Raw genomic sequence first — 19168 nt, 5'->3', positions numbered from 1 at the left:
TGATTATGGTTGCAGAAGCACAAATTGGGGGAGGTCAAACACCCATAGAGTTGCCTTTCTTACAACTTGTATAGTGAACTTCACTAAAAATTTGTTCAAAATGCAAAACAGGAGGGGTAAGCTGTCATTCCGAACTGTGCTAGAGTCTAAACACATTACTTTGCATAGACTAGCATCTGTTACCTAGAAGTCTGCAAGCCAAACATATCTTTAACCCTTTGAGTGCCAAGTGAATTTGTCAAAAAAGGTGTGAAATGCCAAGCAAACATTTTCTACATCATAATGATCTGTTGTGTTTACCTTATATAAAAAATATAATCATTTTTTTTACTCATTTTTTTATTTGAATTTATATAACAAATGTGAGCGACGTGGGCATTTTTTTGTGCATATTTTTGAACATCTCAGAGATGTTGGCACTCAAAGGGTTATTGTGCAGCTTTATCAAAAAAAATTTCATAAGATTATAGAGAATTAGGGCAAATATTTCACCTCCATTCACATTCAAACGAAAGATACCTGGCAAGGCATGAAGGAATGTTTCAGTTGCACTACATGCCATGCCAAAATGTATTGTTAAAATGCCTTTTAAACTTTTCAGCCTCAGACAAAAAATGTTTTAAGTACAAAAGGTGCCCATACACGTACCGATTATACGGTACATTTTGTGCTAAAATAGCATTGCATCGCATGCGTTGTGCATGCGATGTGCGTGCGATGCGATCAAAAGACAGTACAAAAAGTATGTGCAGCACATACTTTTTGAACTGTGCGATAAGATGACGCGGGAGCGCGCATTGCACCGGGAAAATCGGTGCGCGTATGTGCACCTAAACATTCATTTGAGCAAATTTCATAACTCATTAACTCTGAGTGCTAACGCTATTGTGAGAGATGTGCAGAATATCTGCTAACAATGTCAGCCTCGCTCAGAGCAACTTTTTTTTAGGGGGGGGGGGGGGGGGGCAGAATACTTATCTGCACTTAATTCAGATCATTTGACGGTGAGAACTAAAGTTATTAATTTTCCTCGAATAAGGCCCTGAACATCTCTCACAGCAATGTTGACACTCAGAGGGTTAAAGAAGCAATCCCACGTAAGTATTTTTTCTTTTGAAAACGTAAATAACTTATATTTTTGCAAACAATGTGATCAGACCACCACTAGCGCCAGGGGCTGGCTGGCAACTTTTAGCCTAGGGGGGCAAGTCCAGAGCACTGGCCCATACACCCCCCCCCCCCCCCAAACTCTCTGGAAGACGGAATGCTTGTGCGCGTTGAAAAATTAGGCGTGTGGCCTATCATAAGGGGGCGTGGCCTATACCATGATTGTATTGTGTACCTGCAGATTGCACATTGTGATGCTAATTACACATTATGCCGCACACCTTGATGCCCATTACACTCTATACTGTGATGGCAATTACCCAATGATCCCCCACACCGTAATGCCCATTACGCCCCATACCATGATGCCCATTGCACCGCACAATGTGATGTCCACAGTGCCAGATTTGCCCCCACAGTGCCAGATATTCCGCCACAGTGCCAAATACACATATGCCCCCACAGTGCCAGAGACACATATGCCCCCACAGTGCCAGATATTCCCCCACAGTGCCAGAGACACATATGCCCCCACAGTGCCAGATATGCCCCCACAGTGCCAGAGACACATATGCCCCCACAGTGCAAGAAATGCCCCCACAGTGCCAGACACACATATGCCCCCACAGTGCCAGATATGCCCCCACAGTGCCAGAGACACATATGCCCCCACAGTGCCAGATATGCCCCTGCAGTGCTAGAGACACATATGCCCCCACAGTGCCAGATATTCCCCCACAGTGCCAGAGACACATATGCCCCCACAGTGCCAGATATGCCCCCACAGTGCCAGAGACGGCGGGGGAGAGCACAGTACATGCCCCTCCTGCCCACACCCCAGTCCGGTGCATCCTGCAGCCCCAGTCCGGTGCATGCCGCGCACCTCCTCCAGCTCTCCTGCACTGGCCGCGGCTTTCAGAACACGGCCGCGGCTACAGGAAAATGGCCGCCGGCCTCCTGCACTGAGGACATGTCCTCAGTGCAGGGGTCCGGCGGCCATTTTCCTGTGGCCGCGGCCATGTTCTGGAAGCCTCGGCCAGCGCAGGAGAGCTGGAGGAGGTGCGCGGCCCGCAGCAAGTGGCTGGGTAAGCGGCCCGGGGGGCACATGGCACCCTGACCCCCGGCTCAGCCTGCCCCTGACTAGCACTTCATGTTTATAAGTTTACACTCCAAATCTCACAGACCAATAGATAGTGGATCATGTGCGGAGTTAACACAATAAAAGTGAGGTCCTGAGGACCAACTTTGAGAACCTGTATTATATTTGAATTGTTTTATGCCTTCTGATTAAACTTTACTTCACCATATGTACCTCCTATTGTGTTTCCGCCGCACCTGATCCACTATCTATGAATCTATGAGATATGAAGAGGAAATAATGTGAATTTATGGTACTGTTTACCTAGCACGGCGCCCATCGCGGGCATTGAATGCACTAAAAAAATCGAATGCGACGCGACAGACGCGATGCCCGCGATTTCCCATAGGGAACAATGTTAAATGTCTCAATTGACCCGATTTTTCTGTTCAATGCCTCAATTGACCCGATTTTTCCATAGGAAACAATGTTAAATGGCCCACAGAGGCCAAATAGGCACCCTAAAGTGTGAAATGGCCCCCACAATTGTTAACGCCACCCCACGATCAACGTCAACCCGAAGTGTGGCGAGCGCAGCGAGGTGCGGCGGTACGCGTCCTACGACCTTTTCATACCCCCACTATCCACGTCGGCGTGGAGTTGAGAATAGAATAGTGTGGCGAGCGCAGCGAGCCACAGAGCCCTAAGCGTGGCGAGCACAGCGAGCCCCGTGAGGGGACGCGGATACCTGTGAAGGCCGCGAAGAGATGCGTTTACCTGTGAAGGTATCCGCGTCCGCTCGCCACGCTTCGGGCTCGCCACACTATTCTATTCTCAACTCCACGCCGACGTGGATAGTGAGGGTATGAAAAGGTCGTAGGACGCGTACCGCCGCACCTCGCTGCGCTCGCCACACTTCGGGTTGACGTTGATCGTGGGGTGGCGTTAACAATTGTGGGGGCCATTTCACACTTTAGGGTGCCTATTTGGCCTCTGTGGGCCATTTAACATTGTTTCCTATGGAAAAATCGGGTCAATTGAGGCATTGAACAGAAAAATCGGGTCAATTGAGACATTTAACATTGTTCCCTATGGGAAATCGCGGGCATCGCGTCTGTCGCGTCGCATTCGATTTTTTTAGTGCATTCAATGCCCGCGATGGGCGCCGTGCTAGGTAAACAGTACCATAAATTCACATTATTTCCTCTTCATATCTCATAGATTCATAGATAGTGGATCAGGTGCGGCGGAAACACAATAGGAGGTACATATGGTGAAGTAAAGTTTAATCAGAAGGCATAAAACAATTCAAATATAATACAGGTTCTCAAAGTTGGTCCTCAGGACCTCACTTTTATTGTGTTAACTCCGCACATGATCCACTATCTATTGGTCTGTGAGATTTGGAGTGTAAACTTATAAACATGAAGTGCTAGTCAGGGGCAGGCTGAGCCGGGGGTCAGGGTGCCATGTGCCCCCCGGGCCGCTTACCCAGCCACTTGCTGCGGGCCGCGCACCTCCTCCAGCTCTCCTGCGCTGGCCGAGGCTTCCAGAACATGGCCGCGGCCACAGGAAAATGGCCGCCGGACCCCTGCACTGAGGACATGTCCTCAGTGCAGGAGGCCGGCGGCCATTTTCCTGTAGCCGCGGCCGTGTTCTGAAAGCCGCGGCCAGTGCAGGAGAGCTGGAGGAGGTGCGCGGCATGCACCGGACTGGGGCTGCAGGATGCACCGGACTGGGGTGTGGGCAGGAGGGGCATGTACTGTGCTCTCCCCCGCCGTCTCTGGCACTGTGGGGGCATATCTGGCACTGTGGGGGCATATGTGTCTCTGGCACTGTGGGGGAATATCTGGCACTGTGGGGGCATATGTGTCTCTAGCACTGCAGGGGCATATCTGGCACTGTGGGGGCATATGTGTCTCTGGCACTGTGGGGGCATATCTGGCACTGTGGGGGCATATGTGTGTCTGGCACTGTGGGGGCATTTCTTGCACTGTGGGGGCATATGTGTCTCTGGCACTGTGGGGGCATATCTGGCACTGTGGGGGCATATGTGTCTCTGGCACTGTGGGGGAATATCTGGCACTGTGGGGGCATATGTGTCTCTGGCACTGTGGGGGCATATGTGTATTTGGCACTGTGGCGGAATATCTGGCACTGTGGGGGCAAATCTGGCACTGTGGACATCACATTGTGCGGTGCAATGGGCATCATGGTATGGGGCGTAATGGGCATTACGGTGTGGGGGATCATTGGGTAATTGCCATCACAGTATAGAGTGTAATGGGCATCAAGGTGTGCGGCATAATGTGTAATTAGCATCACAATGTGCAATCTGCAGGTACACAATACAATCATGGTATGGTAATTACACATCATTTTAACATTGATTCCTATGGAAAAATCGGGTCATCGCATCCGATGGTCGGATGCGATGCGATGCGATGCGATATCGTATCGCATCGCATCGGATTGTATGCCTTAACTTAAGGCATACAATCAAAAAATCGGGAGCCCGGATAACTCACAAGTACCAAATTTTAATATAGCAGCAATCATTTATGTGGCAAAATCAACTTGGTTTTTGTGGCGAGCGCAGCGAGCCCCGCGGATACCTTCACCGGTAAACGCGTCCTTTCGCGGGCTTCACAGGTATCCGCGTCCGCTCGCCACGCTTCAGGCTCGGTGGCTCGCTGCGCTCGCAACACTATCTATTCTCAACTCCACGCCGACGTGGATAGTGGGGGTATAAAAAGGTCGGCGGATGCGTACCGCTGCGCTCGCCACGCTTCGGGTTGACGTTGATCGTGGGGTGGCGTTAACTATTTTTGGGGGGCCATTTTACTGGTCAGGGTTTTTTTTGGGGGTCTCTGGTTCATTTAACATTGTTCCCTATGTTGATTTGGTTAAATTGAGGCATTTTACATTGTTCCCTATGGGAAATCGTGGGCATCGCGTCGGTACCATCTTATGCTTTTTTGGCCGCATACGATGCGACCGATACGATTTTGACTTTTTCAATGCATTTCAATGGGAAATCGCGGGCATCGCGTCGGTCGCATCGTAGACCATTAAAAATTACCCGCGATTGTGGCCGTGCTAGGAAACAAGTACCAAAAAAATTGCTGCCCCAGCGTCCCTGCAGTGCTGGGGCGGTCAGGGGTGTCCGTGCCGTAGGGGTACCTGCGGCGCCGTCATGTGTATAAAGCTGGCTGCGGCCGGCGGGGTCCCTGTAGTGAATAGCAAATAACTAGCGCTTCCCGCGCGCATATCACTAGTTATTTGCTATTCACTACAGGGACCCCGCCGGCCGCAGCCAGCTTTATACACATGACGGCGCCGCAGGTACCCCTACGGCACAGACACCCCTGACCGCCCCAGCACTGCAGGGACGCCGGGGCAGCAATTTTTTTACACAGTTCGCTGGGGGTGAGGGGCGAACTGCTGTCCTCCAGGTGCCGGCGCCCTAGGCAAATGCCTAGAGCTGCCTAGTGGTGGCGCCGGCCCTGCCTCCAGGGGAGCTCAAGGGCAAATTTGTCTAACAAGTCAGACTAGAGTATAGGTGTCTTTAATGCACAAGATCTTGCTTCCTACTTCAAGGACATGATTGATAAGATACAGGATGAAATGGTATGCTCCTCCTCAGGCAGTGATCTGCTCAATTCCCTACCTGAATCCTCTGGCACGTTCTCTTATTTTGATCCCACAAAGTATCCAAACTCTTCTCTTCCTCCTACTCTATTACCACTCCTCTTGATCCTATACATGCACAAATAAGTAACGCTCTGTCTCCTGTGCTCATCCCACCCTTAACCCCTTGAGTAGTATGCCCGGAAGTCTACCGGGCTCAGCTGCGCTGCCACAGCAGGCTGTCCCGGAAAATTTCCGGACATACCACTAAGAAGGTGTGCGCCAGTGTTGTCCAGGTGTGCACCACTAGTGCATCACCTGTCCGGGCACCCCCCACCTCCCCTCCCATCGCTCAGCCTCACCTCTCCGGCCGGAGCTCCCCTTTCCCCGCCGCCATTAGTTGTATAAGCAGTCAGCAGGCTCGGGATGTTCGGGAGTTCGGGCTGCCCCGAACATCCCTGAGCCTGCCACCTATTATGAACTAAGGCTGCGGCGGTGGCAGGCCCAGGAGCTCCGGAGTGCGATCACGGACCTGGAGCAGGGGGGAGTTACGGGGGGGGGGGGGGGGTTTCGGTGGCAGGACTAACCTGCCCTGGTAGGTTTGTCCTGCCCCAGCAAGATTCACCACTCAAGAAGTTATCTAAAATCTGTAATCTCGCTCTATTATATTTCCTTCACTGTTCATAGACGCAGTAACTACTCTAATTCTGACCCAAACTGTCCCTTACTACTATCCCATCTCTCAGCTTCTTGAGAGACTTGCCGACACTCGCCTCACACACTTTCTTAACTCGCACAATTTATTAGACCCACTTCAGTCAGGGTTTCGTTCCCAACACTCAACAGAGACAGCATGGACTAAAGTAGTAAATGATCTTATCACTGCTGTCTAAAGGCCAGTACTCACTTCTAATTCTTATTGATTTCTCTGCTGCTTTTGACACTCTTGATCATTGCCTTCTCATACAAACACTACAATGCCTTGGTCTTCAGTACACTGTTCTTTCTTCTTTCGTTCTCATCCTATATAACCGCTCTTTCAGTGTTTGTTTCTCTGATACCACTTTCTCTTCTCTACCTCGATCAGTTGATGTACTTTAGGGCTCAGTCTTTGGTCCTGTGCTTTTCTCAGTCTATACCACATCTCTTGATAAACTAATCAGCTCTTTTGGGTTTCAGTATCATCTTTACACAGGTGATACCCAAATCTACCTAACCACCTCAGACCTATCACCATCTGCATAGGGCCATGCCAAAGAATGCCTTTCTGCCATTTCATCATGGATGTCACCTCACCACCTGAAACTGAATATCTCAAAAACAGAATTAATGATATTTCCTCCAACCAATAGTAGTTACCAACCTGATATCTCTATCACTGTTGAGACCACAATCAATCCTACCCTACAAGCATGCTGCCTAGGTGTCACCTCAAAATCATGTTACATACATCAAAAAAACCTATCCATAATTCTTCCATATCTTACACAAGACACTGCAAAAACTGTAATCCATGCTCTCATCTCCCGCATTTATTATTGCAATAGTCTCCTTACTGGTCTTCCCGAATACAGACTGTGACCACTACAATGTATTAGAAATGCAGGCTAATCTTCCTTGTCAGATGCTCATCATCTTCAAAACTGCTCCTTCAGTCCCTCTATCGGTTACCTGTATTCTACCGTATTCAATATAAAATGCTTTTACTTACACACAAGGCCATAAACCAAAGTACACCAATGTAAATCTCTTTGCTTATCTCAAAATTTCTCCCAACTTGCCTTCGTTCTACATCTCCCTTCGACACGCATTACCTGCTCCCAGTCACGACTGCAGGGCTTTCTTCAAGCTGCACCTACTCTGTGGAATTCCCTTCCACGCAAAATAAGACTCCTCCAGTCTTGAAACCTCTTCAGGCAAGCTGATCAGATTCCAGAACCACCCACACTACCTTCCTAAGGGCCTTATTTTGGTTCATTCTTTCTGACAAAATCCTTCTTAGAGGGACAAAACCATGTGCACTGCATGGGGGGCAGATGTAACATGTGCAGAGAGAATTAGATTTGGGTGAGTAATTTTGTTTCTGTGCAGGGAAAATACTGACTGCTTTATTTTTCCACTGCAATATAGATCTCACTTTGAAGTAAAACCCCACCCAAATCTAATTCTCTCTGCACATGTTACATCTGCCCCACCTGCAGTGCACATGGTTTTGCCCATCTAAGAAGGATTTTGTCAGAAAGAATGAACCAAATTAAGGCCCTAAGTCTTTCCCTTCCATCCATCCCATCTTCTGTACAGCACAAACTTGCTCTCCTATTTCCCTTCTAACCCCTGGTTTACTTTGCTGGGTCACCATATTTTTCAAGCCCACCAAGAACCTTTGCAATCTGGTGGACCTTTATGCAACATAGAATACTTAACCTTGTGGATCAATGCCTAGTCCCCTATAGATTGCAAGCTTGCGAGCAGTGCTCTCCTGACCTTTTGACTGTCGGTTACAACCTAGTTTGTTTTATCCCTATTTATAATTGTAAATGCAATGGAACCTTCTGCACTGTATAAGAAACTTTAATAAATAAATGTCAAATTGTTTCAATCAGCAAAAAAATATAACATCTGCTCTGCAAGTTACAATTGTGATACCAATGGTCATACACCGAGGCGTGAATACACTATGCAGGTGATGCTTTACTAGGATTATAGTCTTCATAGATTTGCTTATGTGTTTTATAGTTTCAATACAGTGTTCTGCTGCTTAAAACGTACAGGAAACAGCTAAAATTAGCTGCAAAATGCTAACACTCTATAGCAGTGTTGTCAAGCTCATGGCCATCCAGCTGTTGTGGAACTACACAACCCAGCATGCACTGCCACAGTTTTAGCAATCCATTATATAAAATCTGTGGCAGGGCATGCTGGGATGTGTAGTTCTACAACCGCTGGAGGGCCATGGGTTTGACACCACTGCTCTATAGCACTGCACAATTAAAAAGCATATATCCTTTTGCGGATTACAATGGATTGAGTAAAAACTTGCTTAAAACTTTTTGACAATGTTGCAAACTTAACTGGTCATAAAGAGCGGAGGAACTGGCACTTTATTGACCTAGTCAGAAGGACATCTCATTTACTAATAGACTACAAAAATAAAAAATTTTCATAGAAAAAGTGTAAAATGTAGTAGTAGTGATCAAGAATACTCTTGTATAAAAGTATAAATCTTCCATTTCTGCATGCGCTAAAGCCTGTAAAACTGAATGTGAGGCGTGTGTGGCAACAGTATCCCTTCATCAGATCAACAGGCAGAAGGTCGACACCTGAAAAAGGTTGACATGAATTTATTATTTTCTTTAAACTGTTTTTTTTTTTCATAAATGTACCATCCCAGTGGGCATAGAGGGGGAATATAATAGTGTGCAGGGTGCAGCAAGACACTGTGCCTGAAGCATAGCGAGCCATGTGAGGAGACGCATTACACAGATATGGTGTCCACGTCGACCTATGTTGACAGACACAAAATAGTGAAAAACTTAGTTCAATTTATTTTGCCGTTGACTCAATAATCCATAACCGTGGTAACAAAGGCCAATGTGCTAAATATACACCCAGTTTCTTTTACTTATTAAAGTTGTTTGTCCATAAATCCACCAACTGCACAAATTATAAAAAAAAAAAAAGTATATGTATCTTCTGTAGCTGTAAAAAAAAATAATTGTACTGCATGTTCTTTAAAGACCAGCAGAGGGCAGTAAAAACTCACTTTACTTATTCAAGGAGATTTAGAAAGCAGAGGCTTATACGCCATTTTGTCATATAATCCACAAGCTTGTTCTGTTCTAGCAGCTGCTACACAGCCTCCTAAAATGGAGACTTTTGCAACATGAATCATTCTAGAATTGTGAATTGAACTGTTAAAGCTATGGGCTTTTCACTTAAAAAAAAAAACCTTCAAAAACAAAACATGAATTTAAATTCTTCCTAATAAAAAGGTAATAATTACAAATTGTTGTCTTGTTCATGGAGTGCCTGTGTTTAGTAGGTTTACATATAAACCATGGGTCTGTAAGAGCAAAGCATTTTGGGGAATAAGTTTTATGAGAATATAGAAAATAGTGAACCACCCATTTGGTCTAGTGTGGGTGAGGCGTCACATCATGGTGTACATCAGTGGTTCTCAAACGTGGTCCACAGGACCACACACAGATCACATTTTCCAAGTCAACCGACAGGTGCACTCATTACTGACTGACACACTTTAAACATCCACATATGGAGCTAATTATTTCCCTTGATTCTGTGAGGAGACCTGCAAAACATGCACTCATGTGGGGACCGACTTTGAGAACCTGTGGTGTACAGAAACAGTGGAATCAAAGTACAAAACCCCAGTAAATGTAAAAACGTTCTGGCAGTATGTTAGGAAAAGCAAGGAAAAGCTGCATTTAAGAATGTATGTAAAAGGCCAAATCAGGTTATGAAACAAATTGTGACTTAAATATGGCAAATCAGCAAAATATACTGCGCAGTATAAAAGCTGCAGACTTAGCTATGTTGTTCAATACTAATGGTTGAAAATTCCAAGGGGCCACTAAATACATTTACTACAGAACATGTGTTATACAAACTCTTAAGAAAAAGAGTGTCACTTGATCCAAGTGGAACATATTTGCAGCAGCACAGACCCATCATTGATAGAAAGTGTAACGCCAGGTTATTGACGAACGGTGACTTCACTAAACAAAATACACAGTAGGGAGTGACATGATAACTATAAATATGTGAGTCTTGTATCAATATGATGGAAACTATCAATAACAATTAGGATGGGAGCACAACAGATCCCAGAGGCAAGTATATGTGTTTGGGATAGGATTAAGTTGTGGGGGTGGGGTAAATTAAACTTTAGTCTGCAGGGATAGGGGCATTTAGCGTTAGGCTGCAGGAGGGTATGGTTAGGGGTAAAATACTTACCTAGAAGCCATCAACATTCTCAAGTCAGGACCCCCACTGCAGGGATTTCATACCCAACAAATAACAAGATCCAAAGTTGTGTAGATTTCTTCTTTATTTAGTAAACTAGTGAAGTGCAATCCATGCATGTAATTGATTCATATTTTAATTTAAGTTTTCCATATGGTATCCCACAACAAACTAAAGCATTCAATCCGACTCCAAAATAGCTGAGGATATGAGCATAGTGCATGAGGGAAGTTATCAGCCTATACCCCCTTTCATACCCCACACAAATAACCCGGGTCGAGGTGCAGTGTGAAAGCACCAAAATGAACAACCCAGAAACCCAACCTGGGTCGCAGTGTTTATTTTGGGCGACCCTTTTTCAGTGTTATAAGGTCTGACCTTGTTCCGACCCAGGTTTGCAAAGTGAGCAGGGTAACAACTCAATCCAGGTTATAAGGAGATGCATGCTTAAACACAGATAACTCTCAGCACTGAGATTGATTTATCAAGATGTGCTCAAACATGAATCTAATTACACCTAGACTGTAAAGGTGCCCCACACACTAGAACGATTTTTTTGGCCGATATATGGTCCGATGTTTACAGATAATCGGTCGAAAATCGGCTGATTTCGGTCCGATGCGCGCTCCCGTGGATCTTTTGCTAAATCTTCTGATCTTACGTGCTGCATGAAAGATCAGAAGATTTAACAAAAGATCCAAAGGAACGCACACGGGATCTTATGAAAGCATGGCGCCGTGCGTCTGAGTCCCCTTGCGGGGCTCGCTTCACTCGCCCACACTGCAGGCTCGGTGGCTCGCCACGCTATTTAAAATCAACTCCATGCCAACATGAATAGTGGAGGCATGAACTATCCATGTTGGCATGGAGTTAAGTTAGTTTATTTGACATATTTAGTGGCGAGCAAACGCCGTGAAACTACACAAGTACCGAAAAATCTTTGGTAAAGATGTGCGCTTGCCTGAAATCTTTTGTCCAGGACAGACAGAAGATTTGAAGGCTAATTTATGCACACATCTTAAGATCATAGATCTTTCTAGTGTGTGGACAGAAATTGGGAAATGCTAACCTAGATTTGTTAATTCATAATATTGTTAGTCTACCATGGAAGCGTGCGGCTCATAGGATCGACCGTAATTAGGTCAGCATGCACAAGGTCAACATGGGGAAAAAGAGTCAACATGAGTCACCTTTTTGTGAATATATGTCAACACCTGAGCACGTGGACCCCCAACAAATGTACCGCTTTATACGGCATGCTTCAAGCCAGGTGCCTTGCTTAGCACACTTTACGGGTTTCCAATCATAGTCCACGTTTATGGTGTATGAAAAAAAAAAATAGATTGTGAAAAACTAATTTTGACCTTTTCATGTGTCAACCCTTACCAGGTCAACCAATAGTGGTTGACTAATGGACGTCGATCAGTAGTCCTGGCCCCACCAGGGAAGGCATGACTTTTTATATATCATCCATACATTTGTAGCAAGGATGATTCTGTGCCCCCACCCCCCCTTTCATCCCTGCTGATGCTGCACTGTATATCCACAAAAAATTCCTAGTGTGCGCAAGCACACATGGCCAATAAAGTTGATTCTATTCTATTCCGAGAAATGGAGTAGTGGACTAAAGTGTGCAATCCTAAGTGTAATGCCTGATAATGTACAGAAATGCACAAAGGACACAAATTTGAAAGCAAATATACAGTGTGAATGGTTATGCAATGTTAACATCAGCAAAAGCTAGATTACTTAAATGCATAAAGTGGTGTGTTCGTTGCAGGAAGGAGTGAGTCTTGTCACATGAAGTGGAGGAAAACACACTCTGGAGTAAATGTAATTCATGGACCGAGGTTTAGGAGTTTGAGAGCAGAAATGTTTAAAGTGCCAATCAATTACAAAGCAAAACCAATCTGGGTTTGTCTTATAAATAATTGAGGCTTTACATATACAGCCATTCATGGTCAAGCTCCCCCACCTCAGGAATCTCAGACCCCAATACATTTACCCCTTTATTTTATATTTCCCCCACAATGGGAAAATAATAAAATCACAGAACATTGGATCCAGACTTCTTGGTGGCCAATGTTTCAGTGCCATGTTCTTATCTGTTCAGAGGTTACTCCAACGTCGAGGCAAATGTTTATCCAGATATCGAACTTCAGTTAGTGTAAATGAGGACAGCAACGTAAGAGCTCCTGCGAGTGTTGACGAGGACAGTGACATTTGACAAAGGACATCAGCATCTTGTTACTCGAAAGTAATCCTTTAATGGTTCATACCGTTATAAACCCTTTTGCAAATAAAAATTCAGCCACTAGCATCTGCCTGTAATAACACAGTATAGAAAGTATTGCTGTAAAGTGTACGGGTGTGGATCGTATTATCGACCACACTTAGGTCGACAGGGTTCTAGGTTGACATGGATGAAGGTCGACGGGTGTTTAAGTCGACAGGGGACTAGGTTGACATGGTTTTTTTCACCTGAAAGTCGACACAGTCGACATGGACACTGTTTGAAGTCAACAGCAGCCCCTCGCTTCGCTCCGGGCACGGTGCCTCGCTGCGCTCATCACACTATTTTATTCTCCCACCATGCCCTAGTGGATGGTAGGGCATGAAATACCGCCTGTTGGCTCAAAAAAACAATGAAAAACCCCATGTCGACCTCGCAACATAACCCATATCGACCTAACGCTATGTCGACCGAAAACCATGTCGACATTGTCCCCTTTTGACCTAGACACCTGACGACCTTAAACCATGTTAACCTAGAACTGTCGACCTTCCTGCATGTCGACCCAATGACTGTCAACCTAAGTGTGGTTGATAATACACCCGTATCCCAAGTGTACCCTATCATCTGTAAGCAGGTAAGTGGGCTTCCATAATGTACAAAAATGTGTGCCTCAGTATAACACAAACAAATCAGCTTCATATCCAAGCAACTAGAATGAAAGGTGAATCGAAAAATGTGGCTGCTGAAAGCCCTTCCTGATCACTAAGGAGCTGTGTTCATACGGTTTGCCCCTCAAGCCCAGTACTCATTGTAAGTGTCCACACACCTGGCTCCTGGTGATGGGTTACCCCCATGGAAAGGGTAAAGAGAAGAACATTTGGCTAACTTGCAAGGCTTGGAGTGAATTAGGTCATTTGTGATGTAACACATTATAGTGTACCCCTGAGCACTGTTCATTGTTAGTGCAATCAGTTTAGTTGTCAATTCAATGCACAATACAATTGAACAAAATGCTGTATAATAAATATCTTTATTGTATAACAATAGTGTACAGCTTTGGTGCTGAAAAGGACAAAGATTATTACATTATACAGAACTGTAAATAAATTCCCCAATGATAGTAACCGTTGTATAAGTAAATGGTGATTCAGAAAATCAAAACACAAAATATATTGTACCATTTGTTAATGAATATAGTTCAATAGTAAACTTGCACACTACAAATCATGCTGTTTATTGGACACTGTACAAAGGGCATGCAGTCAGTGGATAGACAATGTCTAGGTCGACAGTCACTTAGTCGACACAAGCTTACTAAGTCATGAAAACTCATGTCGACTTTTCGACTGGCAACCTTGCCTATGACAACCATAAGCCTGTGGCGACCTTTCGGCAGCATCAACCTATGGTCTGTCAACCCCTTTTCAGTGTCGACCTAGACATATTTTATCATCTATACTGCAATCGTCCCAATTACATAATGTAACATTTCAAAAAGCTTTATTATATGCGTTTACAATATTTAAACCCGTACACAGAAGTTTTAGAGGGACAAATGCAGGATTCTTTGTTCATCAAAAGTACTGTTTTGCAAAATAAAGGCAGCAATGATTATATTAAAAAGTTATTTTCCCTTACATTTACAAAAAATAATATTTCTCATTTAGATACATAACTTTGTACCTTAGCTACAATATGCTGTTAGCTCTTAACCAAATCATCATAATTGGAGTTTAGGTTAATCTTTAATAAACAAAATTAAAAGGCCAGGGAAATACAACTGGGAAGAAATAGCTACTGTATTATTTTTTTTATATAAGATCCTGAATAAATAGATCTTAAATAGCTTTAATTTAATGTGAAAGTAACTAAAGCCTCTGTTAAGAAAAAGCGAATTTAAATTGTAGCAGGCAGCTTTGAAAATGTAACCTATTGTTAAATTAGCTAATCAAAACAACTTGAAGGAAAAACCTGCTTGTTCCAGAAGGCCCTGCTAATAAATTATCACCTTTTTCAATCTTAAGAGATCTATAGTCTGCACAAACTTTACATTGTAGATCCTTTGTCCCACCCAGAAAATCAGCACAAGTCAGGTTGGGGGTGGGTTGTGCAAAGGGCTGTGAGGATGAAGCCTTTTCACTCTTGAATCTTGATATGCTATAAATAGAAAATGAGACATCTTCTAGAGAGCAGACACGCTTAAATGGCTGTTCTATTCTATTTCCAGTCTGTGAAACAACTCGATTATAACATACGAATAAGGAAAAGCAATCTATAAAAATACTGTGTGTAGTCAATATTATCTTGTAGACAAACTCTGCTGCTGGAATAATGTCCCAATTGTGCTTGGAATAATGTCCCAATTGTGCTAAAACCTGGGATCATTTACATAAACGGATTTAAATTTATTTCAGAAACTTTTTTTTTTCAGATTAAAAAGGGGATATTTATCAAAGCCTGGAAAGATAAAATAGTGATTGATAAAGTACCACCCAATCAGCTCCTCACTGCCATTTTACAAACACAACCTGTAAAATGTAAAACAGAAGCTAAGTGACTAGTATTTTATCTCACAGGACTGATTTAAAAAAAAAAATCACTTTAATCCATTACAGTTGATGTATTGTTGTTTTAATAAACAGATGCATCAGCTACTGCTCCACACTAATAAATAGAAAAAGCCTACTTGTTTAATATAAACAAATCCACAACAAAGCCAACTGCAACTGCTGAGCATAATGTATTGTTTACCAGGCAGATGGAGGAAAAAGATGGACACGGAAATTCAAATAGATTAATGCAAAATAAAAAAAAATCTAATTTCCTGCAACTTTCGAAACATCTTTTGAAGGATGTGAGTATTTGGACAAGAGTGCTCTGAAATACTCAGTAAAGGATAGGAGGCAGTCTCTGCACAGTGTCTGCTGCCAGAAGGGAGGGGGGAGGGAAGGTGGTGAACAGCTGACATCACATGGGAGGCAGGGAAGCCCAGCATTGCCAACGCCCCCAGTTACTAGGGACCCGGCAACCAATCAGATCTGCAGAAGCACAAGATGGCCTTTGAACTCCTAGAAAGCAACTTCCTCCTCCTGCTTGTGCAGAGCACACAGTGCATCACAGAATGTCAGCCTGGCATTGCAGCACAAAGGAAAAGCCATTTTGTAGATGCAATAGAAAAACATTTAACGCTTAAACACTGGGTTCCTGCTTCTCATTTATACACTATCTCAAGTCCTGCTTCTCCCTGGTATAATAGTAATAATACACATTGCACAATAACATGCTTTCTGCTTGTGGAACTGAGGAAAATGCAGCTCGGTAAAGACTATTTTTTTTTTTTATCTCAGGCGTTTTCCTAAAATGGCTGCCAGTCATAAAATGTACTCCAAGGACAATATAACACAAGGATAATGGCTACAGCAATCCCTGCCTTGAAACACAAGCTATGCAGCAGTGTTTAATACACAGACCTCATGTTCTTAATGTACATCTGGTTTTTAATGCAATTTTAAATAAAATATAATGCAGCTATTAAACACTAATGGACCCTTTAATAAATAACAAATACATTGTATTAGAACTAGAGAAAGATATATGCAAATACATCTCATTAGTGTTTCTCACATAAACAGTGCACAATATTATACTTCACGAACACAAATGTAATCAGCTGTAAAAACACTGTCCATGCAAGCATTTGTATAACATTTACACTTGAATGGTGCAGACTACACACTATATAATATAGACTATGCACACATCTACTCCCAGCTCACAGAAACAGGTAACTAGGAAAGGAAGGAGGAAGAGTACATGTGGATAAGTGATATATCCCACACATTGGTAAATCCACTGTGGCATAAAGCATACAAAAGGTTAAATGCAGCTTATTTATCCAGCAACTCCAAGAGCAAAACACAACTGCCAAAACATTTATTAACTCTATAGGAAAAACAAAGTACTGCAAAATATTGGTGAACTACTTTTCAAGAAATAATACTATGTAAAAGCTATAGTCATAGAAATAGAGCAGAATATATCCATTAACTTACTTAACTATTGTGAATAAATAATAATGTAGTTAATAAACATGTGAGTGTGTATAACATGCAAATGTGCAACATACAAAAATGTCTTATACTTTAAATAGCATAGATAGGTCATACAAACTTCGATATGAAACGCATTATTACTTTATAAAACACAAGTGAAATAGGATCACAGCCTGCACAGGTGAAGTTTGCAATGTGATAGACCCTGTATTTGCATATAAAGCACACTGAGGTAGTGTAGATATTTGCATTCCTCATACAAACACATGTAAATTGAACTGTACATGCATTAATTGGTGTGTAATAATGCTGGTGGGTCACAGGGTATTGAAAATAATCAAAAGTGAAACCAAAAGCAGATAGTACCCCCCACATACACAGCAAACAGATGATCAGTAAACAGTCAGCTGGCAATAGTGGAATACAGAATATAATGTATGTGTAAATGGGGGAAACAATGTAACGAGCACTACAGATGCGTAAGTTTCCTGCAAGCACCCGGGCAGCTGTGTGCACACTGCAGCATGGCCTAACTATGGGATATACAGTAGGGGGGATACTGGACATAAATTTACACCGAGGCTTCTGCACGGCCTTGTTAGAGACACGGCCCCGGGAGCGGGGTGCAGAGAAGAATGGTGCAATGCGGGGGAACAGGGAACACAGCACACAAGGTCACATATGTGGAAGCATTAGGAAGCAACAGAAGCTAGAATATGGGGGTAACTGTGGCCTTTGGGGCAGTGACTGGGGAGAGGGGATCTGGGCCTCTAATCTATTCACCTCTCCGGAGAGGGCCGGGGAGATCAGGGTGTGGCAGCGGGAGAACGTCAAGGTCAGAGCTGGGAATTAAGGTATATTGGTGGGGGACAGTGGTCGGGGTGCCCGGGGAGGGATGGGGGTCATCGCTGGGCAGCAGGGCACAGTGTATGAGGGAAGCAGGCGCCGGCGTACCTGGATGCATTGCTGCGGGCTGAGACGTCCTCCTCATCAGTCATCATGCTGGCACCGGTGGCAGACTGGCCTCTGAAGTGGGATGCCTGGAGATCTGCTGTCAAAAGTTGAGAGAAGAGTGAGATCCCACGGCCGAGGCGCCGAGCACATCCCGGGAACCCGCCCGCTGCTGCTGCTGCCGCTGCCCCGAACGCCCCGGACCCGACACAGCCGCAGCTCCGAGCACAAAATCCGGAGTCTTACCCGCAACCTACACCCCGGACAGGCACCGGACGGGCCACCGAGGGTACAGAGTCGGTCTCGACCGCCCCAGTACCGGGAGGGAATCGCGGATATACGATTGCGTCATCGTGTAAAAAATGGTGAAAAATGCCTTAAAAGTGCCTATGAGGGGTCGCGGCAGCGCCCGGGGAACACGGGGAGAGGATAGGGGGAGCTGGGGAGCCGCCGCCGGGCCGACACACGCCGCTCCAGGCGGGGCACCGAGTGTCAAAAAAATCGGTGAAAACGTGTAAAAATGCTTAAAACCGGGGTAAATAGGAGCGGGGGCCGCAGCGAGAGGTGTCCGGAGCCGCCAGGGGCTCCGGCAGGGTGCGGGCAGGAGGCGGCTCACAGCGCACAAACATGGAGGAGGTGCGCCATGAGCACAACGGGCAGCAGCCGCCCCGGCTCCCTCTCTCCGGCACACAGGACGGACAAACGCCGGGAAAAGGCGCTGCTTCCGGGGGCAGAGGGTGCCGGGCGGCCGGGGTAATCTCCCAGGAGGGGCCCAAACAGGCGGAAAGTTACCCGAAGTGACGGGGAGGCGGCGAGCCGAGTGCGCTCTCTAAGGCACAGCCGCCATCTGTAGCTCCTTCCCAGCTCTGAGCTCTGCTGCTGCTGCCTGTGATTGACACTCTCTACATTTACCCCACACTCAGGTGATGCACTGAAGACCCACCCCTTCCCATCCACCATACTACCCACAGAGCACCGAGCCACAGCCAGGGCACAGGGGCCCCTCACCCACACACACCCCAATACAGGGAACCCTCCAACACAGATAGGGTGCTGCACCCTTTAGGAGCCAGATGAAAGCCAAGGAGCCTGCTTTGTCTGCACAGCCATAGCACAAGTTGCAGTCCTTGG

At 45.1% G+C, this 19168-nt stretch overlaps 1 protein-coding gene across 4 annotated transcripts in view; it reads right to left on the bottom strand.

Annotated features, from left to right (window-relative positions):
- The window catches only part of CHD2 (chromodomain helicase DNA binding protein 2), a 64579-nt gene extending 45629 nt beyond the window's left edge, over positions 1-18950 (bottom strand). For 3 of the 4 annotated variants that reach the window (XR_014473531.1, XR_014473533.1, XM_083184238.1), the window contains exons 1-2: positions 18830-18950; positions 18041-18137 (exon numbers count right to left, since the gene is read on the bottom strand). Coding sequence is in view for 1 of the 4 variants with exons in the window: in XM_083184238.1 (XP_083040364.1) it covers positions 18041-18087 (47 nt within the window). In the remaining 3 variants the exon portion in view is untranslated. The remainder of the gene's footprint in view (positions 1-18040; positions 18138-18829) is intronic. The other variant, XR_014473532.1, reaches the window with a different exon arrangement.
- Positions 18951-19168: the final 218 nt, after the last annotated feature.

The sequence above is a fragment of the Crinia signifera genome, chromosome 4 (genome assembly GCF_055691185.1).
Source record: "Crinia signifera chromosome 4, ASM5569118v1, whole genome shotgun sequence".
In the NCBI taxonomy this organism is placed as follows: Eukaryota; Metazoa; Chordata; class Amphibia; order Anura; family Myobatrachidae; genus Crinia; species Crinia signifera.
Note: the sequence above shows the minus strand (reverse complement) of the source record. Positions and strands in the feature narration are given on the sequence as shown.